Below are 26,638 nucleotides of genomic sequence, written 5' to 3' on the forward strand. Positions count from 1 at the left end.
CAGCAGCAACTGCCCTCCCAGCCAGGCTCGGGCAGCCCCGGACACACCTCACCCTCTGAGGAAGGCTGCACTGTCATCTCCTCACTGAGGAGGAAATGGAAACCCTGAGTGTCAGTGACCAGCTCCCCCCCACCCCCGCCTCAAGGTCACACGGCCAACGGGTGAGGAGCTGGCACCCCCACCTCTGGGCCACACGTCCCTCCTGGAAGCTCAAGCTGAACCAATGCTGCAGGGGGCTCTGCAGCCAGTGGGGCCCTGTCACTCCTTGCCAGGGCTCTCAGGACTTGGATGGAGACCCTCAGGGAGTGTGGGCTGTGCCCCTTGCCCAGGGAGTCTTCTGGGAGCTCAGACTGTGGGCTTTTTGCCCCTACAAAGAACCTGACCTTGCCCAGAGTGCCCAGCACCCAAGAAAGCTGCCCGCCAGCCACCCTGCCCCGGGAGCCACTCAGACCCTAGCTGGCCCTCCCCATCCAGCCCACCCCAGGAAGCCCTGAACCCTGTCGAAAGGCCCAGAAAGTGCCTGGGGAAGCAGAAGGGGGCCCCTTACTTGATCTCCGTCTGGCCACCTGCCTTGCGGGCAATCTGCACCAGCTCCTTTCCGTAGCGCTCCTCCGCCTGGGCCCTGCAACGACAACCCCCGGGCACCGGTCTTGTCCATGGCTGGTGGCCAAAGCTCACCCTCAGACGGGTGCAGTCACATGGCAGGGTCTGCCCGTGCAGGCTCTGGCCCTGCAGACGCCTCCTTGAGACGGTTAAGCCTCCAGCCCTTCTTCTAAATAAACATTGGCTGAATTCAGGCACATCTGATGGGACATTAGATATATTTGCCCACTTGGGGGAAGGCCCAGGCTGGGAAAAACAGGGGAATCGTACTCCTGACTTCTTAGAGCAGGGGTGGCCTGCCCGCAGCCAGGCTGGCCTGGGGGCTCGGCCACCTCCCTCCCCTCCCGGCGCTCACCTCTGTCTCAGCAGCTCCTCCACGTCCTTGCACATTTTCCTGCCGTCCAGCAGCCGCTGCAGCAACACCTCGTAGCCCGTGTGGGCGGTGAAGTCCCTGCACTGGGACACAGGACAGAGGGGCATGTGAGGGCCACGCTGGGGAGCCCTGTGTGCAGCCTGCCACTGGGACACAGGATAGAGGGGTGCGTGAGGGCCACGCTGGGGAAGCCTGTGTGCAGCCTGCCACTGGGACACAGGACAGAGGGGCACGTGAGGGCCACGCTGGGGAAGCCTGTGTGCAGCCTGCCACTGGTACACAGGACAGAGGGGCACGTGAGGGCCACGCTGGGGAAGCCTGTGTGCAGCCTGCCACTGGGACACAGGATAGAGGGGCACGTGAGGGCCACGCTGGGGAAGCCTGTGTGCAGCCTGCCACTGGGACACAGGATAGAGGGGTGCGTGAGGGCCACGCTGGGGAGCCCTGTGTGCAGCCTGCCACTGGGACACAGGATAGAGGGGTGCATGAGGGCCACGCTGGGGAGCCCTGTGTGCAGCCTGCCACTGGGACACAGGACAGAGGGGCACGTGAGGGCCACGCTGGGGAAGCCTGTATGCAGCCAGGCGAGGACCCTGCTGACTGCCGCCGGGACCTGGCTTCACCATCAGCCTCCATCTCCCCTATCTAAGGACAAGTTCTCGGGGTCAGCATGTGGCTTCACACAGGCACACAGAGGGTCCCCCCCATCTGTGGAGGCACCAGGTGGAGATGAGCCCTGCGGGGATCAGAGCTCACAGTCAGGACACTCTAACCTAAGGTGGCCTGGGGAAGGGCCCCCACCACAAGCCCCCGTGATGACAGCCTTAGGGGGTGCCTGGCACCATTCACCCCTGTCGCCTTCTCAAGAACCCTCTTACCTCAGGTGCCCAAGTGGGAAAACTGAGGCACAGATGGGTGAGGTGTACCCGGGGTGACCCAGCCTGAAAGCAGCAGGCCTGGCATTGAACCCAGGCTGTCTGGCTCGGGCCCACACCCTTCAGTCCTACCCTCTACAGCCTCTGCAAAGAATAGCAATTGCTGTTCCCTGACAATCCACTGTGTGCTGGATGCCACGCAGGGCTCACCCTGTGGGCTCAGGGCATGCTCCTGCACCCACTGGGTGGGGTGAACGTCGAGGGTCAGGATCTGGCTCTCACAGTGCTGAGAGCAGGGCTTCTATGCCTCTCAGCCTGGCTCCCATCCATTTTTTCCCCCCATCCATTCTTGAGGAAGGACCCCAACCCACCAGAGTGCTCAGCCAGGCAACTGGGGCCAGCCCCAAGAGGCAGCACCTACCTGTTTTCTTTTCCATTTCCACAGACCATCCCCCATCATGAGCCGCAGAGATGGGGGAAGGGAGCCCCCACTTCGATGCACACTCCACAGCCCCGTCTCACAGCTTAGTGATCAGCAGGTCTTTCCCAGGGCCACACACACTTGAGTCAAGAGCTGGCCATTGCTGCCCCATGCCTCCCCTCAAATGCTGTGTTGTGGGTGTGAGGGGAGAGGCAGGGAGAAGTCTAAATCAAGGAGAGCTTCCTGCAGGAAGAGGTATTTGAGCCCGGCTCTGGGCTTCCCAGGCGGCGCTAGTGGTAAAGAACCCGCCTACCAGTGCAGGAGACATAAGAGACATGGGTTCAATCTCTGGGTTGGGAAGATCCCCTGGAGGAAGAAATGGCAACCGACTCCAGTGTTCTTGCCTGGAGGATCCCAGGGACAGAAGAGCCTGGTAGGCTAGAGTCCATGGGGTTGCCAAGAGTCAGACACGACTGAAGCAACTTAGCACACAGTGGGAAGAGAAGGTGTTGTTTTTCAAGGTCTAAGGAGAATCGGATGCAGTAGAGAAAGGCAGAGAGGCCACAAATTGTACCAGCTGGCCCCGTGCCGGGCCCAGCCCACCTTCAGTCAACTCAGAACGGTAGAATCTGCCAGCCCACAGGATGGTTAGGATCCCAAGTGCATGCCTCCTCCATAAGCAGCCCTAGAAGTTCCCGAGACCAGGCTCAGCTGCCCACAGGCTGACGAGCAGCAGGCTTGGGTCTTGGCTGGCTACTCAGGGCCCCAGGCAGAATGGTCAGCCCCCAACGCCCACAGGCCTCTCTGCCCCAGCGTCTAGGCTGGTGTGGCTGCCCCAGGCTCCATTTCTGTAGCTTTCGTGGGCCACCTGCTACTAACCAGGCAGCAGACCACAGCTTCCTGCCCTAGCCTCTCCCCTGCCCCTCCGGACCCCCAGGACAAAAGCCAGTGGCGGCCAGGGAGGAAGATGGGTCCTTTCTGCTCCTTCCCTGCCCCTGCCCTCTCCCCCTGAGGGGTCACTCTGAGCTGGACACCACAGACCACCAGAACTAGGAAGCATCTTGTCCAGTGCCCCTCAGTCCTTGGGGAAACTGAGCCCTAGAGAAGGGGAAGATGCGCCTGAGGTCCCATAGGCAGAGCGGGACGAGGACTTGGACTTGCAGGGCCTGTTGTTACCCCGCCATGCCTCTCGGGGAGGGAGGGCTGACCGAGCCCAGCCCCGCGGCAGACTCTCTGATCTTTCTTCCCAGCCCCCACTCCCCAGAGGAACCCCTCTGTCATTACAGAGACCCCCGAGTGGAAAGAGAAGCAAAAGCAAACCTACATTGGCCATTCTGGAGGAGGTGGCAGGCAGAGGGGCCTTGCAGGCGGGGTCCTTGGAGCTCAAGTCCCCAAAGTTCTGCAGGCTCTAGAATCTGGCCCAGCCCTGACTCAGAGCAGGTGGGGCTTCGCCCGGGTGAGCCACCGTCACCAGTGAGTAGGTTGTTCCAAGGAAGTGCCAGACTCCCTGGGGGCTGTTCCCGGCACCCCCTCCGCCACCCCACCTCAGCTGCCTCCTCCGGGGCTTCTGACTCAGGGCTCAGAGCGGGGCAGAGTGGGGCTCAGGAAGCTGCTGAGGAAATGAACTAGCTAATCATTCAGTTCATCAATTAGTCCTGCAGGCTCACCATCCTCCAGCGGCCCACCCTGGCCTTTCCTTCTGGCACCTAACTGGCCACAGCCTGTAGGTATTCTGGGTTCCCTTTCAACGCCTTGTTTACAGGCTCAGATGGACATTTCCACAGTGTGGAAGCTGCGAGAAGGCAGGGCCTCCCACCTCCTTGTGTCCCCCCGCAGCCTCTGTCACCTGAGACCTGCCTCTGGCCTTGCCCTTGGTGAAATAGCCGTTTATTGAGTCCACCAGCCACACACGATACCAAGAGTATCACGGCTGTCTTCTTATTGGGAAACACCACACACCCAGGGAGTTAGGGCGGTGATGAGGAGGGAAAGAGGGTAAGTGACTGCCCGAGTTCCCTCAGCTGGTGAAGATCAGAATCTAGGCTATGAACGCAGGTCAGCTTGTCCCCGGGCTTCCCAGCTGGCACTAGTGGTAAAGAAGCCACCTGCCAAAGCAGGAGACATGAGAGGCGCAGGTTCGATCGCTGGGTTGGGAAGATCCCCTGGAGGAGAGCATGGCTACCCGCTCCAGTGTTCTTGCCTGGAGACTCCCATGGACAGAGGAGCCTAGCGGGCTGACAGTCCATAGGGTCTCAAAGAGCTGGACACGACTGAAGTGACTGAGCACACATGCAGCTTGTCCCCATACCTACATCAGACATTCAGTCCAGTTCAGACATTGATAGTCCAGCAACTCTGTTACATTTTGAAACATCAAAAAAAAAAAAAAAACACCACTTTTGAAGATGATTACTCAGACTCCCTCTGCCTCAAACCAAAGCTGTGTTTCCGTCTGTCATTCAGTTACCATGGATTCTTAGAGGCCAGCTCCGTGCCCGGGCTGGGTCAGAGGAACGCCACCCTGGAGAAGGGCCGCCTGGCTCTGCAGATGTGAGCAGACAGCCAGCAAACAGCCAGAGGCCCCACCCTCGCCATGTGGCACCTGGGGGGACCCACCCCAGGGCGGGGTGCCAGGTGGCAGGCAGATGCAGCCCTTCCTGGGGAGACCTCCCCCAAGCCGGATGTGGGACCCCAGGCCTTGCCATCCACTCTGTGTGGCCATTCTTGGCCTCCCTTGCCCCATACTGGTCAGATCAGGGCCACCGGAGAAGGTGTTTCAGGCTGCTCCGGCCAGAAGCATATTCCTGCCTCCACCTGAAGGGGGCATGCGAGAAGCCTACAAGCTTGGGGCTCTGGTCTCTGCTCAGGGATGGCCCACCTGCTCCCATGGCTGGATGGCCTTGGATGTGAGCCACAGTGCAGGCTGGCAAGCCAGCCCCAGCCCTGCCATGCCCCCACTGCGCAAGTACAGAGGGAGCTTTGTACCCATTGCCACTTCCTCCTTGTCACACCCATGCCATTCTTGGTGGCTGCATTGGCTGGGCCACAGAGACCAGAGCCCCAAGCAAGCCACTTCCCTTCTCAGGACCAGGTTTCCTCATCTAGGAAATGCCTGGGGAGGACAACCTCTCCTGGCCCCAGACAGCCCACCCTAAGTGGGCACAGCCCCCTGGGGGCAGACTGGCTGCCCAGTTTAGGGACGGGGCCCAGGCCTGGGCTGAGAGACTGGACAGAGTTTAGCAGACCATTTATGGGTTCACACCCCACCCTGTGGTCCTGGGCACTCTCAGCTTCTACTTCCCTCCCTGTAACAAGAGGCCTAATGGTTCCCTCCACCTACAGTTGATCTAAGAAGCCGGCGAAACAATGTACACAGATGAGACAAGGAAACACAAGGTCAGAGGTTGCCCTGAGCTGGCAACGGGGCTGAGGATTATTACCCCTATTTTACAGATGACAAAAACGGAACCCAGAGAGGTTAGCTACCTGCTCAGAAGTCGGTGGGAAACAGCCAGGTTTTGAGCCCTGCTCTCCCAGGCCAGATCTTAGCGCATCCCCCACCTCTCTGCAAAGCTCTGAACTCAGTAGCTGTTCAGCAAGAGCAGCTCCCCATGCCCTGGCCCCCACCCCTGGCTCTCACCAGCCCCTTCTGGCTGGCTCTCACCGGATGGAACCCAGCTGCTCAAGGATGGAAAACACCGAGTTATCCTCCTACTGAGTTATACACCCTTCCCCACCAGAGGGTCCATTTAAAAGGCTGCAGAAGCTTTTTCAAATGTTCCCTTACATGAAATTCCAGACTATAAAGTATCTCAGAGGACAGCTAAGCCTCTCACCTTAGAGGGAGAGGCCTGGGATTTGGTCACAAGTCTGATCTGCCAGGAAGAAGCTGGGTACTCTTGGTGAAGCCCTTGTCCTTTCTGGGGCCGCCTGACTGTGTTATGGGTTTGGGGAGAGGAGGTGACCTTCAACTGTCCTTTCAGCCTGGAGGCTGCTGTGTGTCTGTTGGCTTTTGGAAACCATGGCAACCATAACTGCATCTTACCTGGAGATGTCTGAAGTCAGGGGTGGGCTGGAGCTGCCCAAGGGGAGTCTGAGGGCGTGTGAGGCCTGGAAGGGAGTGGTTGGGGGCTGATACCCATACGTCTCCTGGGAACCAAGTGGAGGCCGGGAAGGTGGCTGGGAAGAGCTGCCTGTAAGTCTTGGCTGGTGAGAAATGCCTGGCAGCCAAGGAGGAGCCCTTGAAAAAAGCTGCATGGAGTAGATGATGGGGTGCAGCTGGGAGGGATCAGACGTGGGCAGCTGCAGGGAAGAGAGTGGGATAGCCAGGGGACAAGGTCCCCAAAGGACCGGCAAAAGTAGCCAGGAGAGGAAGAGCTGACCTGTGGGCATCAGTCACCTGCTGCACCAGCAGCAACTGCACCAGGAAAATAAGACCCTTCATCCCTTTAGGCCTTCCGACCCCACACCCGCGCCGTCTGTAGAGACGCCAGAAGCAGTAAGCAGTGGGCGTGACAGAGACCTGACCCTGTGCTCCGCGCGCATCATAGGCTTCCAATCACAGGCAAAGTCGGGGAGACTGGGGAGCTTTCAAGTGAACAGAAAAGTGAGATCTGGATACGAGGTTGAACTGGAGGGAGTTAGACCTGAAAAGGACTGGACACGCTCTATCACACGCCCAGGGGTGAGGAAGGGAGAGCTACCACTACCGCTTTGGAAGGCGGAAGGAAAAAATTCAAGCTTCCTGCTTGCGCCTTACCAAGTTCAGAGTCTGTTTCATAAAATGCTTACCATTCTTGTCAGAAACCTTTCTAATGACTGACATGCTCTTGGGTTGCTAGGCTCTTTAGATATGTAATCTAACTTTTTTTTTAAACCACCTTTTACTGGTGGGAGGAGAGACAGAGCAGGGAGACTGGACTCACTGCTTTCATCTCAGGAAGCCCCAGAAGCCAAGGACAGCAATTTTGAATACGGTTATAGGCTGCACGGTACTCGGGCGACCTCGCCTTCTAATTTCACCGCAATTTAACAGAAGGGACTTCTGTGGCCAACGCCTACCATGGCTAGCTTACTAGCTACCAGTCCACTGTTGCTTGTCTGCTGTGGGCAGAGACGCAAAACCACTGGGATTGTCAGAACACCTGAGGAAGTGAGTACTGAACTCTGGAGAAGGCAGGGCGTGGGGCGGTTTGCCTCCTGGGTCCCAGTGCCCACGTCTATACAGCAATGCTCAGCAAATAGACTGGACAAAGGCTGCGGACATAGGGAGGCGCTCACGTGGATGTGCCTTCATGACAGCTGGCTCCTGAGCTGCCCCGAGCAGAAGACCAGACCATTTGTTTGCAGTTCAATGACTAGTTACCCAGCACCTTAAATAAGCCAGACAGACCCGTCCCCTCTACTTCGTACAACATGTTACTACCCCCATTGTACAGATAAAGAAACTGAGTCTCAGAGAAGATAAGTCAATGAATAGCAGCCAGGATTTTTCCACTGCCCCACAGCTAGTACCCCACAGTAGGTCTCGTCTCCACCATTATTGATTGCTAAACTGAGAGATGGCAAAGAACAGATACTCAGGTATGGCTTGGATGAATGGGTGGATGGATGGATGAATGGGTGGATAGATGGATGGATGGATGGATGAACCAGAGACTTCAGTGAGCAAGCTGGATGTTTACCCAGAGAATCCCAGGAGGAGGGTTGGGTACAGAGAAGGTCCCAGGCCTCAGCCCTTGAGGAGCTAGTAAGGAATGTGATCATTTGTAGGCCTTTGTAGGGCCTTCAGGAGTAGGCAATGGCACCCCACTCCAGTACTCTTGCCTGGAAAATCCCATGGATGGAGAAGCCTGGTAGGCTGCAGTCCATGGGGTCGCTAAGAGTCGGACACGACTGAGTGACTTCACTTTCACTTTTCACTTTCATGCATTGGAGAAGGAAATGGCAACCCACTCCAGTGTTCTTGCCTGGAGAATCCCAGGGACGGGGGAGCCTGGTGGGCTGCCGTCTATGGGGTCGCACAGAATCGGACACGACTGAAGCGACTTAGCAGCAGTGGGGCCTTCAGCAGAAGAGGGAGCATCTGTGTTTGGTGTCCCCAGAGGCTCAGCCAGGACTCACAGGGAAGTAGACAGGGAGGCCAACTCCAGATTGGTACAAAGAAGGACTTTCCAAGAGCCCATGTGGCCCCAAATATGGAGCACAGGTAAGTCGCTTTGCTGAGTCGAGAGTGCCCCGTAGCTAGGATCTGGTAAGCAGGTTAGGGATTCTGCAGAGAGGATTCAAGCCTCAGATGATGTGTCCAACTAGGTGTTCTGAGTCTGGATGTCCCCTGACTTAAAGACTGGAGGGGTCCATCCGTAAGCAGGCAAATGTGGGGTGACTTATGGCTTTTCTAAGATGGCTCAGGATAGGTATCAAAGAGAGAGGGCCAAAAAAGCAGTAGACTCTTAAGGAACAAAGCACATTGAACGTGGTTAAATGAGCTAATCTGGGGCTTGGGATTAGAAATGAGTTTCCAGAGGGCTCTAGATCTCCACTGAGCCCTGGGCTGAGGCCTCTTCACCCAAGCAGCCCCATTGCATGGTCCCTGAGATGTCCAGGCCCTTGACCTGGGGCCCAGCTGGGCCACAAGCTTTGGGGAACCTGGAGACCTGGGGTTGATTGTTTCCTGCAGCCTTGGGTGAGGGGGAGAGGGGAGCTGTTAGAGCCCTGTGAATATTCAGGGGCTCCTAGGAATCCCACATTGCAGAGTTTGGAGGCCGGGGAATAGCACAAGTACCAGAAAGGGACCTACTGTGCCAACCTGGGGCCTCATCTCAGTAATACAGACCCAGGGAGGATTTGAGGATGAGAGAGGTTATATAACTTGTCCCGACTTCAACACCAATTGTGTGGGCGTGCTGGCTTCCTACTTTGTGACTTTGTTGTTTCAAGTAGGCCTCCTCCAACATCAGGAAGGAAGGGCCTCCTCTACGCGCTCCCCTTCCCCCATCCTGTGAAGCACTGCTCACTTCCCCTCCATTCTTAAAGGCCCAGCTCAATCCCCCATGTCTTCCTCCTGCGTTAAGAAACCAAAATGGGCAGAAGTTAGCACAAGGGACAGGGCAGGGAGGGAACACAAGTCTGGGCAGAGGCCTGGAGGTGGCATTGAGCCCCTTGGGTTCGGGAGACTGGAAGCCTGACGCTCAGAGCTGTGAGCAGCGAGGGGGCTGAAGGGTCAGGGCAGGTGTCTAAAGAGGTGGCCTGAGACCAGCTCGGGGAGAGCCCCGAGTCAGGCAGAGCCAGCGGTGGGACCCTCCCAGGAAGTAACGGGAACCAGGGCCAAGTTCCCAGATCAGGAGAAGGGAGCAGGGCGGGTGGCATGTGGATCAGTAGAAGCCCGTGCCCTCTATGCCTCTAATTCTCAGAGAAGCCTGCAGGGTCAGGACTGTACCCTGATTGCCCCATCACAGGTGACAACTGAGGCTCGGCAGCCGCCTACAGTGCAGGAGCCTTGGGTTTGATCCCTGGGTCCGGAAGATCCCCCAGAAGAGGGCATGCCAACCCACTCCTGCATTCTTGCCTGGAGGATCCCCATGGGCAGAGGAACCTGGTGGGCTACAGTCCATGGGGTTGCAGAGAGTCAGACACGACTGAAGTGACTGAGCACACACGGACGCACGGAAGGTGAGTGGCTGGCCCCGGTCACACAGCTCCTCTGCAGGTGGGCAGGAGGCAGGTGTCAGGCCAGGCCTGAGGGTAGGTGGGGAAGGTGGATGGAGGTTACTGAGCCACCCCAAACACTAAGCCCCAGAGGAGACGCTGACCCATAAGCAAGGACAGGCAGTGACCACACCCTGTGCAGAGCCAGCCCCACGGCTCCTTGCTGCACGGGCTCCAGCTTGTGAGTGACCAGCCAGGAACTGGGGGCCAGCACCAATAGCCAAGGCTCTGTTTCTACTTGTCCCTTTCCCTAAGCATCACCCCTTCCACACCACATATACCTGCCATGGCCCATGGGTGCACCCCCTTATCAGGAAGAAGTTCAGGCAGGGGGTGTGGAAAGAGTCCAGGCACTGGGTTCTGGTCCTGGCCAAGCCCATGCATACAGACAATGTGAACTTGGGCAAGTTACTTAACCTCCCGTGCACAGATTCCCTCCTCTATAAAATGACTGTGAACACACTGCCCTCCTCCCAGGGGCCCTGAGGACTAAATGAAATAATGTACGTAGGAGCCCAACAAAGGTCATCCTGAGACTTAATGAGCTCCTGGAAAAGGGTGGCCATGGTGATCAGTATATATTAAGTGAAAGTAAACCAAGAAAGGAAATAAAAGAGGAGAGCTGGGTTTGAGTCCTAGCTGTGACGCTTATCTCGACTGGTTGCTTCCTGTCTCTCAGCCTCAGGTTTTTCATCCGTAAAGCGGAATGAACACTTGGACTCCGACGCTCACGGGGCCAAGGTGGGGTGTCTTGCTTGGTGGTATAAACTGCTGCAGGGTGAGAACTGGCAGATTCTTCTGGGCTCAAGACTTCCTCAAGACAGAGGTGGGCCCACTCCTCACACCCCTCCCCAAAGGCAGGAAGAGACCCCCAACAGCCCCTGCAGAAGGCCCCTCAGCCTCCTCTGCTGCCCTTGGCAGGTTCTGGACCTCAGAGCTGACCCTTGGGCTCTGGTTGCAACACCCTCCAAGCCCAGGGGCTTTCTGGGTCTCCTGTACCTGCTGGGGGTCTGCATGTGGGGCTCTTGCCTTTATTAGGCCATTAACATTCATTTGACCACATCTCTGTCTTTTAACCACAGTGATAGATTTAATACAGACAAGGAGCCAGAAACTGAGAGGGTGGAGGGACTCAACCATGAGGGCAATGGAGTCCAAGCAGCCCGCTCGGTGCTAAAGGCAGTGTGAGAGACAAAGATGGCGCCACCACCGTCTTCGGGTTCTGTGTTAGAGACTGGGAATTGCTTTAGCCTGGCCAGCACAGCCAGCGGGTATCAGGCGTAGAGCAGCACTGAGAGAAAGCAGATCTTTAAGTGGAGCAAGATGCCGCCTCTGGGGCCTGGGGCTCTGGGGCTGCCTGAGGCAAGCCTGTCCTCTCTGGGACCGTTGCTGCTTAACGTTCCCTCCCAGCATCACTTGCATCCACACGTTGTTGGTGTGTGTTTAGTCACTCAGTCACGTTTGACTCTTTGCAACCCCATGGACTGGAGCCCACCAGGCGTCTCTGTCCATGAGATTCTCCAGGCAAGAATACCAGAGTGGGTTGCCATTTCCTCCTCAAGGGACCTTCCTGACCCAGGGATCGATCCTCTGTCTCCTGTGTCTCCTGCATTGCACCAAACATGTTGGTAGGACTCAAACCAAGACCTCTGGGTCCTGGAGTGCAAACTCCTCCCCTCACTGAACCTGCAGCCCTTCTAGGCTTAGGGGTGGTCTGCATCTGAAAATAAAATTCCACCAATGGCAGGGCAGCTCCTGCCCTGCCCTGAGGCCTAGTTTTAGCTGCTGGTCTTCCCCTGACCCTGGAATCAGCCACACTGTTCCTTCGGCTCCAGCATCAATTTCCATCCTCATCTGGGTCAGAGTGAGAACAAGTGCAGACGCCAGCTCAGCGCCTACTGTGCTGCCTTCCAGTAGCGCAGACCCTCATGCTGTGCAGACCTTCATGCCCCACAATTGAAGTTTTCATGACAGCTCCATGGACACCGATCCAGACGTCTCTGTTGATCCCCTGCCTACCACCTCACCCTGTTTGCGTGGACTGACCCCAGCTGACCTTCTGGACCTTCCTACCACCTGCAGTCTGGGGTTCCCAGGCCTGGGAGAGTGGTCTCAGAGCTAGTCCAAATGAAGGGGACACATTCAAGAGGTGACAAAGAAGGGGACTTCTTTTGCTTCAGTGGCTGCCAGTTGGGAAGTTGAGGATCAGAAATCCTGATTTTCAAAGGCCTCTCAGGTCTAAGCAGGCCAAGGCCAAGGTGGACATCAGTTCCCTCAAGGCTTTCTCATGGTCCACTGAAGAAGTAGGTGACCCCAGCCTATGGGACAATTGTGCTTGAAGAATGAAAGCTGGTGGGGACTCAAGGAAGCTCAGAAGTCATGGGCCTTCCCAGGGGCCAAAGGTAGGGCAACTCTAAGGAGGAGCCCACCATCCCAAGGGGATTCTCTCAAAGGATGGTGTCTCTCCACGTATGTCCAGGCTTGGGAGAGTTAGAGGGGGTTGTCATAGACTGGTGGCAACCTCATGTGTGCGTGCTAAGTCACTTCAGTCATGCCCAACTCTTTGCAACCCCATGGACTGTAGCCTGCCAGCGCTCTTCTGTCCATGGGGATTCTTCAGGCAAGTATACTAGACTGGGTTGCCATGCTCTCCTCCAAGCAATCTTCCTGAGCCAGGTATTGAACTCAAGTCTCTCAAGTCTCTTGTGTCTCCTGCAATGGCAGGCAGGTTCTTTACCACTAGCACCACCTCAGAAATGTTCAAACTTGTTTCTTCACCCATAAAAACACTTCAAGTGTAGAGAAAAAGGAACCCTCCAACACTGTTGGTGGGAATGTAAACTGGTACAGCTACTATGCAGAACAGTACGGAGGGTCCTTAACAAACTAAAGATAGAGCTACCATATGATCCTGCAATCCCATTCCTGGGTATATATGCAGAGAAAAGCATCATTCAAAAATATTCTTTCATCTCATTGTTCATGCCTATACTGTTCACAATAGCCAAGACATGGAAGCAACCTAAATGTTCATCAACAGATGAATGGATGAAGAAGATGTGGTACATATATTCAGAGAAATACTATTCAGCCATAAAAATGAAATCATACCATTTGTAGCAACATGGATAGACCTAGAGATTATCATACTAAGTGAAATAAGCCAAACAGAGAAAGACGAATATCGTATGACATCACTGAAATGTGGAATCTAAAAAAAAAAAAAAAATGAACTTATTTATAAAACAGAACTAGATCCACAGGCAGAAAACAAACTATGGTTACCTAAGGGGAAAAGCAGGGAGGGATACGTTAGGAGTTTGGGATTAGCAGATACCTGTGGCGATGGCACCCCACTCCTGTACTCCTGCCTGGAAAATCCCATGGATGGAGGAGCCTGGTAGGCTGCAGTCCATGGGGTCGCTAAGAGTCGGACACAACTCAGCGAATTCACTTTCACTTTTCACTTTCATCCACTGGAGAAGGAAATGGCAACCCACTCCAGCGTTTTTGCCTGGAGAATCCCAAGGACAGGGGAGCCTAGTGGGCTGCCGTCTATGGGGTCACACAGAGTCGGACACAACTGAAGTGACTTAGCAGCAGCAGTGTGCTCTGCTAAGTCACTCAGTCATGTCTGACTCTTTGCAACCCCATGGACCATAGTCCCCCAGGCTCCTCTGTCCATGGGATTCTTCAGGCAAGAATATTGGAGTGGGTTGCCATGCTCTCCTCTAGGGGATCTTCCTGACCCAGGGATCAAACCTGTGTCTCTTGTGTCTCCTGCATTGTCAGAGGGGCTCTTTACCATGAGGCTTTCCCAGGCCACCTGGGAAGCCCCAATGATACTGATGAACCTATTTACAGGGCAGGAATAGAGACACAGATTTATACTAGAATTCTGGAGTGGGTAGCCTATCTCTTCTCCAGGGAATCTTTCTGACCCAGGAATTGAACTGGCGTCTCCTGCACTGCAGGAGGATTCTTTACCAGCTGAGCTACTAGGGAAGCTGCAAAAGAGAAACTGTTAGTGGGTCAGTTGTGTCCAACTCTTCATGGCCCCATGGACTATGGCCCGCCAGGCTCCTCTGTCCATGGGATTCTCTAGGCAGAATACTGGAGTTGGTTGCCATGCCCTCCTCCAGGGGCTCTTCCAGACCTAGGGACCGAACCTAGGTCTCCCACTTTGTAGGTAGATTCTTTACCATCTTAGCCACCAGGGATACTACTATATATAAAATAGATAACCAACCAGGGGCTACTGTATATCACAGGGAACGACACTCAATATTTTATATAATCTTAAGGGAAAAGAATCTGAAAAGAATATATATATACACATATATAAAATATGTATAACTGAACCACTTTTTTGTATACTTTAATGCAACACTGTAAATCAACTGTATTTTTTAATTAAAAATTTAAAAAAAACACCTTAACGCAGGACCTTAATAGCCAACAACATTGAAAAAAAGAACAAAGTTGGAAGACTCACACTTTCTAATTTCAAAACTCACTACAAAGCTATCAGAATTAAAATAGTGTGGTTTTGTCATAAGGACAGACTTATAGACCAATGGAATGAAATAGAAAGCTAGAGATAAGCTCTCACATATACGGTCAACTGAGTTTCAACAAGGATAAGACCATTCAATGCGGAAAAGACCATCCTTTCAACCACAGGTGATGGGGAAATGGATATTCACATGCAAAGGCATGAAGTTGGACACTTACTTAACACCATATACAAAAACTAACTTAAAATGGATAAATGACCTAAATGTAAGAGCTAAAACTGTAAAACTCCAAACAGAAAATAGGGGGAAAGTTTCAAGACATTGAATTTAACAATGATTTCTTGCATATGATACCAAAAGAACAGTCAATAAAAGAAAAAATATATTAGACTTTATCAAAACAAAAAACTTTTTTTTGTTAAAAGACAGTATCAAGAGAGTGAAAAGACAATCCACAAATTAGGAGAAAATATTTGCAAATCATACTTAATTACTATCCAGACTATATAAAGAACTTTAAAAACTGAACAACAAAAAGATAACCTAATTCAAAAGTAGGCAAAGGACTTGAATAGACATTTCTCTAAGGAAGATAAACAAACTGTCAATAAATGTGTAAAAATATGCTCAACATCACTAGTCACTGGGAAATATGAATCAAAACACCAGTGAGGGACCTCTCTACCTGACCCATGGTTAAGGGTCTACACTTCCGCTGCAGCAGGCCCAGGTTTGATCCCTGGTCAGGCAACTAAGATCACACATGTCACAAAGATAGGCAAATAAATAAATAAAAAGAGCCAAAGTTAAAAAACAAAAAAATGAAATACCACTTCATGCCTACTAGGATGCCTATGATTGGGGAAAAGACACAGGAAATAACAAGCCCTGGTGAAGATGAGGAGAAATTGGAACTCTTGTGCATTGTTGATGGAATGTAAATGGAGCAGCTTCTGGGGAAAATATTGATAGCTTAGCAGTTACTCAGCATGTTAAACATAGGATTACTTATGATCCAGCAACTCCATTCCTAGTTTTATACCCAAAAGAACTGAAAGCAGGAATTCAAACCAGTATTCAGTTCAGTCGCTCAGTCATGTCCAACTCTGTGACCCCATGAACCGCAGCATGCCAGGCGTTCCTGTCTATCACCAACTCCCGGAGTCCACTCAAACCCATGTCCATTGAGTCAGTGATGCCATCCAACCATCTTATCCTCTGTCATCCCTCAGTCTTTTCCAGCATCATGGTCTTTTCAGATGAGTCAGCTCTTCGCATCAGGTAGCCAAAGTATTGGAGTTTCAGCTTTAGCATCAGTCCTTCCAATGAACACCTAGGACTGATCTCCTTTAGGATGGACTGGTTGGATCTCCTTGCAGTCCAAGGGACTCTCAAGAGTCTTCTCCAAAACCACAGTTCAAAAGCATCAATTCTTCGGTGCTCAGCTTTCTTCCCAGTCCAACTCTCACATCCATACATGACCACTGGAAAAACCATAGCCTTGACCAGATGGACCCTTGTTGGCAAAGTAATGTTTCTGCTTTTTAATATGTTGTCTAGGTTGGTCATAACTTTCCTTCCAAGGAGTACGCGTCTTTTAATTTCATGGCTGCAATCACCATCTGCAGTGATTTTGGAGCCCAGAAAACTAAAAGTCAGCACTGTGTCCACTGTTTCCTCATCTATTTGCCATGAGTGATTAGTACATCCGTATTCATAGCGACACTTTTCATAATATATGAAATGAGATAAAAACCCAAGTGCCCAATAACAGATGAATAGATAAACAAAATGAGGTATACACGTAGCATGGAATATTTTTCAGCCATTAAAAGGAATGAAGTTCTGATACATGCTAAAACATAGATGACCCTTAAAGACACTATGCTAAATGGAACAGGACAAATACTGCCTGGTTCTACTTACACGTGGTCCCTAGCATGGCAAGTTCATAGAGACAGAAAGTAGAGTAGTAGATGAGAGGAGCAAGATAAGGAGTTATTATTTAAGGGGTATAGAATTTCTGTTTGAAATGATGAAAACATTTTGGGATTAGTAGTGATGGTTGGTAGAACATTATGAGAGTACAGATGCCACTTAATTGCACACTTAAAAGTGATTAAAATGGTAAATTATCTGTTATGTATATTGACATTGGCCACAAAAAAGTAATTGTATAAGGTTAAAAAAAATCCCCTCTATCCTCTACTAATTCACAAGTGAGTCAAATGAGGTCACGTAAATGGTAAATGCCAGATATATGGTCATTGTCAGCAATGGCCATGTAGCAGAAAAACCACAGCTCTCAACACCAATGGAGAACTTTGAAAACCACTGCTCCTCTGCCCTGAAATTTGTATGTAATTGACCTGGAGCTGCGACTGGGCATTGGGGTTCCTGACCCCTGTTACATTTCTGATCTTATCTCCAACCACTCTTCACCTCCATCACTCTGCCCCAGCAGCATAGGCCTCCTTGTCCCCTGAATAGGTCAAGCACCCTCCTGACTCAGCCCATCACCCCTTCCTTTTCTCTCCAGTATGGCTTAGCTTCTCCTTTTCTATTTCCGCAGTTGGGAACCCTGATCCCATCTGGCTGCCCCATCCCCACCCTGGCTGCTAGTCTCTGGAGTAGCAGCAGATACTTCCTGTTGCCCAATAGTGGGTGGCCTGTCAACACCAGGGGAAGAGTCTGTCACTCACTGGCCTGCTTCTGTTATCCATCGCTCAGAGTGTCAGGTCTCAGCAAACCACCACACACTCTTGCTAATGTCAAGGGCGCTCTGACCTGACCGGGGAAGGTAGCAGCCAAGCCTAGCCCAGCAGCCCCAACGTCCATCTGGGTGGCACCCCCAGGCCCACATCCCCTCTATAAGCCATGGTTTTCTCTCTATAAAGCAGGAATAAGAATACCAGCCTCATGGGGCTATTGCATCTTGTTACCTGAAGCCATAGGAATGACTGTCAAATGGTGGAATTTAGTATCCAATGGTGAACAGAGTTGGGGAGGCATCCTGAGATTAGGAAGACCTACATATGAGGCTCACGCTGTAGGTGCCTATCCAGTTAAAAGTCAGGATCCCTTGGGATCTCTTCCTGGTCTACTAGCTCCCAATGCTGAGCAGCAGCACGTGGTCCCCTGAGGACTGTGCTTAGTGTCTCCATCCTCAAAGCCTTTATCTCAGTTGAGAATCACTCTAATATCCTACAGATGAGGAAACTGAAGTTCAGAAAGGAGAAAGGATTCTCCAAGTTCCCCCTCAGCAAGTGAGGGGGGAAGCTTCAAAGAGGCCTGTCCCCATTCTGAGCCTGGAGCACAGACAGTGACTAAGCCTGCGACGGGGGGCCGTCCGGAGCGAGTCCAGCAGGACGCCCTAGCTAGCGTGGGCAGCCCCCAGGGCACCGGGTACCACTCTCTCTTGCTAGAAGTGAGGCAGTTTCGATTTCTGCAACTAGTTCCCTCCATCATGTCGTTTGCAGCGTCAGACAGGCTCTAGCTGAGGCAGGCAGGCATCCTAACCACAGCCTGTAGCCTCCGAGCCTCTTTTTGCATAAGAGGAAACACCCGTCACTGGAGAGGGTGAAGAAAGGAAGAAAGGCTCTCTGCCTCCACTCAAGGCTGGTCAAGAGCTTTTAAAGCCCAGCCGGGGTCTTCCCTTCCTACAGTCACCCTACGCAATCCTCTGGGCCAGAAAACCCATCTTACAAACCCACTGCACCCGCTCCCCCTCCACACCTTTACCCATGCCAGGCCTTCCACCTTTGCCCTCCCACCAGCTCCCAAGTCCTCCCCCACCTTTCCAGGCCCAAGCAGGGCCCTCCCTCTCCATCCCAGGGGCTAGCAACCCCGGCTGTGTGGAGGTGCCAGGAGAAGCCAGCCAAAGTCCCTGAGTTCCTGGGAACTGGACAACAAGGAGGACCTTGAGAAGCAGATCTTGTTTTCCACCAAGAATAAAATCGAAGGTGGGCTTACGTTCTTGACCCAGGACACAGCAGCCAGGAAACGCTACAGGGGAATACCTGCAGGCATCACAAAAGCGGAGCAAACGCGACCTTGAAGCACTGGCTGCCATCAGATGGTCGACCGCATCCTATGGAGTGGGTGTGGAGGAACCAAGTTCTTGGGTTCCTGGGGGCACACACACCACAAAGTGCGCACAGAGTATATGGAAGAGTTCATGCTACTGAACCACAAATGTCACCTAAAAACACCATCTCAGCTTGAAAACAGGAATTGCTTAGTTTTGTTTTTTAAACATTTTCCTTTTAATGGCATATGTAATCTGTGATCATTTGCAGAAAATTATGGTGAGAGAAATCACCTTACTTCCAAAACCATGGAAACCAATGTTACTGAATAGGGAGCCACCCTTTAATCCTTTAGGAATTATAACTGAACCAAGAACTCACCAGTCTCCTTGGATTTAGGGGCAGAATGCAATAGGGTCCGACAGAGCTAAGGGGTGTCCCTGCTCTGCCTGGGATGTATGACCATGAACTCGGCACTTGACCTCCCTGTGTCTCCGTTCTGGACATGGGAGGCCATTGGCAAGTCCTTCCCTGCAAGGTGGATTTGGGGACACATGTGTCACAGGGCCTGGTGCATAAGGGATGCTGAACAACAACCAGGAACAGCCGCCTCTCCTCTGAGAATGATGTATCTGGGACTCAGAGAAAAAAGAATTTTCACAGAACAGGAAATAAACATCTTCTTTTTCATTTTTAATTGTGTAATGTAATTTTCATTGGGCAATATATTTACATGGTTCAACAATCAAACGCTATAGAAAAGTACATAGAATATTCAATGCCACCCAGCCCTGAAACCCATCAATCTTTCTTCTTTCACTTCCCCCCAAAGGCCATCACTTTAATTAGCTCTCTGTGTGTCTTTCCAGAGATTCTCATTGTTAATACAAGCCCATGCGTGTGTGCTAAGTCACTTCAGTTTTGTTTGACTCTTTGCAAGCCCCTGGACTGTAGCCTGCCAGGCTCCTCTGTCCATGGGATTCTCCAGGCAGGAATACTGGAGTGGGTAGCCAATCCCTTCTCCAGGGGATCTTCCCGATTCAGGGATCGAACCCAGGTCTCCTCCATTACAGGCGAATTCTTTACCGTCTGAGCCATCAGGGAAACCCTAGTACAAGCCTATACCAACACTAATGCTTATTTCCCCCCACTTTTCATAATGGGTTGCATACAAGACACATCGCTTGGCTCTGTGCTTTTCACACAGAACACCATGCCTCAAGGAGCTCTGCAACCAGCACAGAAAGAGTCTGTTCTCATCCTTTTCAATAGCCATGGCCAGGAAGGCACAGGGAGTGCCGTAGGTGGCAGCAAAGGAAGGCCAGCCAGGGGCCCCCCTCTCCTACCTCCTGCCTCTACCATCCCCTCCTGCTCAGGAGAACCCCCTCCTCAGCCACTGGCCTCCTCGGCCTTCAATGCCACAGGGCCCTGCCCTGCTGCAAGTCCATCCATGAAGCCTGAGTGGGCTTTGATTCCCAGCAGAGCCCCTTCCAGGCCACTCTGATCCCTCTTTCCTAGATGAAAAGTTTCCTGCCCAGCCAGAGGACTATGAGGGGTCCCCAAGTGGCTGCTAGTGCCAAATGCCAGAGAACTGGCCACACCCTCCCACCCAGGAATGACTCCTCATGTGGGAAACTTGCAAGAAGTGGTCGTCAAGTGCAAAATCTTGATACACAAAGATCGACACAGAATGCTAAATAGTTGGCAATGATCTCTGGTTTTTTTTTTTAAGACAGCATATTAAAAAGCAGAGAAATAACTTTGAAGACAAAGGTCTGTATAGTCAAAGCTACAGTATTTCCGGTGGTCATGTATAGATGTGAGAGTTGGACCATAAAGAAAGCTGAGCGCCAAAGACTTGATGCTTTTGAACTGTGGTGTTGGAGAAGACTTGAGAATCCCTTGGACTGCAAGGAGATCCAACCAGTCCATCCTAAAGGAAATTAGTCCTGAATATTCGTTGGAAGGACTGATGCTGAAGCGCCAATACTTTGGCCACCTGATGTGAAGAACTGACTCACTGGAAAAGACCTGGTGCTGGGAAAGATTGAGGGCAGGAGGAGGAAACGACAGAGGATGAGATGGTTGGCAGCATCACTGACTCAATGGACGTGAGTTTGAGCAAGTTTCTGGAGTTGGTGAAGGACAGGGAAGCCTGGCATGCTGCAGTCCATGGGGTCACAAAAAGTTGGACGCCACTGAGCAACTGAACTGAACTGAATCCAAATGTCCAACAGGGGACTGTATAAATAAATCACATGTGTGTGTGCTAAGTCACTTAGTCATGTCTGACTCTTTGTGACCCTATGGACTGTAGACTCCTCTGTCCATGGGATTCACAGCATGTCCACCAAATCCACAAATTGGAGGACTATACAGTCACTAACAATGGTGTTTTGAAGATAAGGAAATCACACCCAGGCCCATGCATGTTCAAGATAAAATTATGTCGAGAAGAGGATTGTCCCCCCACACTCTCCTCCTCAGTAGGGAACCTCAGTGTCTCAGAACCGGAGAGGGGAAGAGGCCACAGTAGCTGATCAGACAAATGGGGCCGCAGGCCTCTCCCCCAGCCCCTAGACCACGCATCCTTGGTGAGTCATTCCCCCACCGAAGGAAGTGGTACCTCCTCTGTCCTCTGTTGAGGAGCTCAGCACCTCCTCACTTAGTGTTTCCAAATGAAGCTGGAGCCCAGCCTCAAAAGGGAGAAATGTAACCTCAAGTCAGAGGGAAAAGTTCAGGCCTGGTTTCTCGGTCCCCTTTGATGGTTTCCGCCCAAAGCCATGATGGTGGGAAGAGCAAGGCATGAGAAGGAGTATATGTGGCCATTACTTTTCCTTTTAACAACCCAGAAAAAGACAGGATGTGGGTCTTAATAAAACCTGGTCCAGAACTAGATTTTCCTTCTTAAAACAACATCCTGTGACTTCTTTGCAAAGGCGGTTGGATGTATAGGTCTGGGAGGCAATGAGAGAGCAGGAGGGAAAAGCGCAGCTCAGAGCAGTGCTCTGGGTGCTCCCTGTGCCTGGTCCATTATCAAAGAACTCTAGACTCCAGAAGAAGTCGATCCTGACTTCTGCTGCTGCTAAGTCGCTTCAGTCGTGTGCGACTCTGTGTGACCCCATAGACGGCAGCCCATCAGGCTCCTCTGTCCCTGGGATTCTCCAGGCAAGAACACTGGAGTGGGTTGTCATTTCCTTCTCCAATGCATGAAAGTGAAAAGTGAAAGTGAAGTCACTCAGTCGTACCCAACTCTTACTGACCTCATGGACTACAGCCTACCAGGCTCCTCCGTCCATGGGATTTTCCAGGCAAGAGTACTGGAGTGGGGTGCCATTGCCTTCTCCTGACTTCTTCTAGGGGAAGGTAATCTGACAGTCTCATTCAGCTGTTTGGATGGGGGATGAGGATCGGAGGGCCCAGCTTAGACTACCTAGTAGAGAACACTTCTCAACAAATATCTGTTGACTGTAACTAAAGCAAAATGAAGGAGAAGGTGGGTTCAGGAAGGCAGTAGGACTGTGGAGGCCCTTACTGTTCATCCACTTATTCTATTAACATTGACCAAACACACAGCCCACTCACCAGCCCTATGCTGAGGATGCAGACAGGTGTTTCTTGCAATACACTTTGGCTGCTGCTGGGAGCAGAGCCCCTGCAAGGAAAGCTGTGTATACTGGGAAAAGGAGTGGTAATCCCGCATTCTCTGGGATTCTCTGCCCCTCTGCCCAGTGTTGAGTCAGGTTCCAGGAGCTCTAAGGCCTTGTCAGCTCGGGCACCTGGTACTCTTATCCTTAGGTTTCTCTCTGACAGCCCCCTGTTCTGAGGCTCAGTTACAAACTTCCTGCAGAACTGTGATCTTCTTTATCACTGTGTGTGTATTAACAGAAATCAAATGATCCCTTCCCTCCCCTGTGGCTAGCCCGCCCCAGCCTCACTCCCACAGAAGCCTGCATCTGAACGTGAGGCTGCAGATAGAAGGAGGCTATGAATAAATACTGCATGGTCACACTGACAAGATTGCAAATATAGGCCTACTGAGGGACAGGACTGGTCAACTCTACCACTTCTAACCACTGTGTCTGCTTTTTATAAGTTTTTGTCTCCTCTCTTACTATCAGGCTACCAGCTATCTGTGAAACTGTCTCTAACAGATCAGTATCAGTTCAGTCGCTCAGTCATGTCCAACTCCTTGCAATCCCATGGGCTGCAGCATGTCAGGCTTCCCTGCCCATCACCAACTCCCGGAGCTTACTCAAACTCATGTCCATCAAGTCAGTGATGCCATCCAATCATCTCATCCTCTGTCGTCCCTAACAGGTCTAACAGGTCAGGCCCACCAATATTTAATCAATCAGATTCCATCTAGATCCCTACTATTTGCTATATCTATAGGTCAACAAAACCACATGACCGAGCTTGTTAAAACTGTGAGTAAAATCAGAGTTCATGGGCCCTAACTAAAAGCTATAGGGCATCTGGAATGAGTAAAGTATGCAAGCTTAATGCAAACTCTTAGAACCTCAGAAACCACTTTTGTTTCCCTGCTCACAATGAAGTGCTACTGTGAACAGGGCTGGCTCTCACCTGTGTTTCGGATGGTTGAGGCTGCCAGGTAAGGGGAGTGCTGTGGTATTAGACACGATCCTTCTAGCTCAGGGGCTTCCTTCCACTACACACCAGCCATTTACAGGCAGTGTGTTCCCAAGCTGTGGTTAACGGCATTGCCTGGGCATGGAATGGGGGAAAGCCAGGGGGAAGGGCAGGCTGAGCCCTGTCCCTAACACCCGCACGGCGGTTGGATCACTGTGTCTTTTCCATTTTACCGCTTTGTCTGTAAATTGGGGTTCAGAAGACCTCTGTGGAGCCCATCTGATCTGATTTCTCTGGGAGGTAGGAAGGACTGAGTTTTTCCCTCCTTCACCAATGTGGCCCAAAGATCCAGTGATGGGCACTGTGGCTAAAGAGGTAGTGAAGCACCTGAGTGAGCGCAGACGGTGGGGCCAGCTGTCCAGGCGTCACCCAGCTGTGTGACTTTGGCAAGTGACTGGGGCTCTCTGTGCCTCGGCCTCTTCTTGTGAACAATAGGTGTCACAATAGCATCCACTTCCTGGGTTTAAATGAGTCAATAGATGCATAGTCCTGAGGACAGCGCCTGACCCATCTTTAGTGCTCGGGTTAGTTGTCCTTGTGGGCTGGGCCAGGCTGAGCATCTGGGACACGTGTTAGGATTCAGAGCCTGGAGGCATCCGCCTTTCCCTCCCTGCTTTGGCCCTCCCTAGGGAAGCGGCACCTCTACCCCAGGCCCCCGGAGCCAGCAGCTGAGGAGAGGAGAACTTGCCGCGACTCAGAGGTGGGGCGAGCACAGAGCGTGGGGGGATGCTGCACAGGAAGCCGCCGCAGGTAGAATGCTGCCACCACGCTCTGCTCCCTCCTGTACCACCTCCCCCTTCCTGCCCAGATCCTGCCTTGGGGCTGCTCCTCGGGCCAGCCCTGTCCTAGGGAAGGTGGAACCAAAGGCTCTAGGCTGGACCAGATGTCCTGGAACTAAAATACAGCCAGAGTGTGCTTGGCCTGCCATGGGCTGCTAAACACCTGGATTTTCAAGTGAAAGAGTGGGTCTCCCAGTCATGTCTAACTCTTTTGTGACCCTATGGGCTGTAACCTACCAGGCTCCAAAGTCCATGGGATTCTCCAGGCAAGAACACTGGAGTAGGTTGGCAATTCCTTCTCCAGGGGATCTTCCCAACCCAGGGATCAAACCCGGGTCTCCTGCATTGCAGGCAGAGTCATTACCATCTGAGCCACCAGGGAAGCCCTAACCTTTCCCCAGCTTTGCACTTCAAGTTGGAGCAATGTAGTGACTCATTGTCCAGTCTGTGCATCCCCTGCTGACTGCAGCCCCCCATGCCTCGCATGGGTCCCCGCTGCCAGCCTGGTGCTTGGAAGGGGCTGAGGCAGGTCTGCTTTCCTTGGCTTCTCTGGGCTGGTTCCAGCCCCTCTCTGTAGAGATGGGGAGATGGAGGCCCAGAGAGACAGCCCTCTGCCTACTGTGCAGTTAGAGCAGGCGGGAAGCGAGCCACTCAGACTCTGGCCATGGGCCCCAAGGAGAGCGTGGCCCGGAAGGGAAGGAAGACCTGGCTCGTTAGCTCTCGTCCTCCTGGCTGGAGGCCCCAGGAAAGGGCCCAGGGAGGCCAGACTGTTGGCTGAGTCCAGGCCGACTGAGCAAAGAGCCAGTGTCCTCTGCGCGGCTGGAGGGGGTGCCCTCAGGACAGCCACGTTCCTCAGCTCTAACCAGAGAGGTCTCAGCTTTTCCCTGGGAGCCACTGGGAACAGTCAGCGCTTGAGAAGCAGAGCAGTAGGCTGAGAGACAGCAGGAAAAAAAGGCGGTGGGGTCCAAATGGGGCTTGCAGGCTGTGTGGCCTGGGCCCAGCAATTTCACCCCCACAAGCCAGCTGGGTGCTGGAATTTCTCAAGGAAAAAACTTGATTTACACGTGCGCTGAATTTAAGAAAGCGAACAAGGAATTGCCCAGCCCTGTTGCCTCCCTGAAGGACCCCTAAAGTCTGCAAGGAAGAAGGGTGAAGAGGGGTGGGGTAAGGGCAAGAGATTGTGCTCCAGCGAGATGCAGGGGATTTTGTTACATGAGATCCCCTTGTTTAGCTCTCGCATTCAGTTAGTATGTTTGTTAATTATCTCTACCATATAGATGGGGGGTGGGGTGGGTGCGGAAATGAAGCTCAGAGAGGTAAAATGACTTGTCCAGCCTCAAAATAGCAGAGCCAAGATCCAAATTCAAGTTTATCTGGTCCCCAGACCTGTGACCCTCCCTCCTTTACCTCACAAGTCCTCATCAAGTTCCCAGCCATATATCAGTTGCTCCTAAAAGGTTCCTGCTGTGGAGAGGGGGTCTCCCAGAGGAAGATCTGCCCTGGGATCCCAGAGAATATCCATCCCTTGCTTGCTGAAGTTTGCAGAGGAATCAGTACCCCAGACAGAGGACCCCCATTGGCCGCTTCCAACTCAGAAACAGCCCAGGTCACACCCCTCACCCCGTGACGATAAAGGATCAAAAATCAGCCATCATTTTTATGAGAAAACCCCCCTCTGGGAGCCACATCCCCAACCCACCGCCCTGAGGAAATGTCAGCTGAGCTGGCCTCCCCAGGCACACTCCACTTGCTGAAACCCACAGCCGTCTTCACTCACCCAAAAGGCATCTTTGAACTGAAGCTGAGGCATCATCCTCAGGCAACCGCCACGGCAAAGCTTGCTCTCCTGCCACGGTCAGGGCTGAACGAGGGCCAGGAGCCAGGCGCACCGTCCCAGTCCCTGCAGGGCTAGCCCGGGGGCCCCCCTCCCCGGCCGGCGGCGCCCTCTGCAGCGCCTCCGAAGGCAGCCGTAAGCCAGAGACTGCCGGAGGGAAGAAACGGGCTCAACCTGTTTTGTTTGGGGCTAGAATCAGCGGCAAAATGAGGAAGGGCTGGTGCCCAGTGATGGGAGGAAGGGCCCCACGGTCCGGCCCGGCCCCTCGCCAGCCCCGCGGAGATGGAGGACTCAGTCCAGGCTGCAGGACTGAGAGCAAGGAAGGCAGCCCCGGGTCAGCGAGGCAGTGGCCAGCGGGAGAGGCGGTCCCTGGGGCCTCCGCAGGAAGGTTTGTGCAACCTCCCCGGGGCAGGCTCCAGGGCCGGCGCCCCACAGGAAGTGGAGCCGCCCCGCCTGCCACCTGCCACCCTGCTACGCGCCTCCACTTGCCCCCTTCCGATGTTCTAGCGGGGAATGTTCTCTGAGCCACAAACTCAGCGAGCCTGAGGCCCATTGCAGTTGTGGGCAAGGAGGAGGGCAGGAACCCAGGTGCTGTCACCCACCACCCCAGCCCCAGCCCGGCCCAGGTCCAGAGAGGCCAGACTCTCCACCCTTCACTGGAAAACCACTTCAGGAAGGGAGGGGCTCACCCAGCCCAGAACATCATCACACCCTGCATGCACGATGCCCCAGTCCACGTCCTGTCCTTGAGGAGGTCACAGTCTGGGGGCAGACATAGCTGTGGGCTGGGGGTGGGGGGAAGGTGAGAGCACTGAGGTAGAGGGAGCAGGTAGCTAGGCCAATGGAGA

At 52.9% G+C, this 26,638-nt stretch overlaps 1 protein-coding gene across 3 annotated transcripts in view; it reads right to left on the minus strand.

Annotated features, from left to right (window-relative positions):
• PSTPIP1 (proline-serine-threonine phosphatase interacting protein 1) overlaps window positions 1-26,358 on the minus strand; it is a 45,177-nt gene extending 18,819 nt beyond the window's left edge. The window contains exons 1-4 of one of the 3 annotated variants that reach the window (XM_025271784.2): window positions 3,597-3,886; window positions 2,273-2,459; window positions 959-1,059; window positions 548-622 (exon numbers count right to left, since the gene is read on the minus strand). In XM_025271784.2, coding sequence (XP_025127569.1) covers window positions 548-622; window positions 959-1,059; window positions 2,273-2,311 — 215 coding nt within the window. In that variant the 5' untranslated portion in view covers window positions 2,312-2,459; window positions 3,597-3,886. Of the gene's footprint in view, window positions 1-547; window positions 623-958; window positions 1,060-2,272; window positions 2,460-3,596; window positions 3,887-25,733 lie in introns of those variants that run through there. The other 2 variants (XM_044933400.2, XM_044933401.1) reach the window with 2 other exon arrangements.
• Window positions 26,359-26,638: the final 280 nt, after the last annotated feature.

This window comes from Bubalus bubalis, chromosome 20 (genome assembly GCF_019923935.1).
Source record: "Bubalus bubalis isolate 160015118507 breed Murrah chromosome 20, NDDB_SH_1, whole genome shotgun sequence".
Classification (NCBI taxonomy): Eukaryota; Metazoa; Chordata; class Mammalia; order Artiodactyla; family Bovidae; genus Bubalus; species Bubalus bubalis.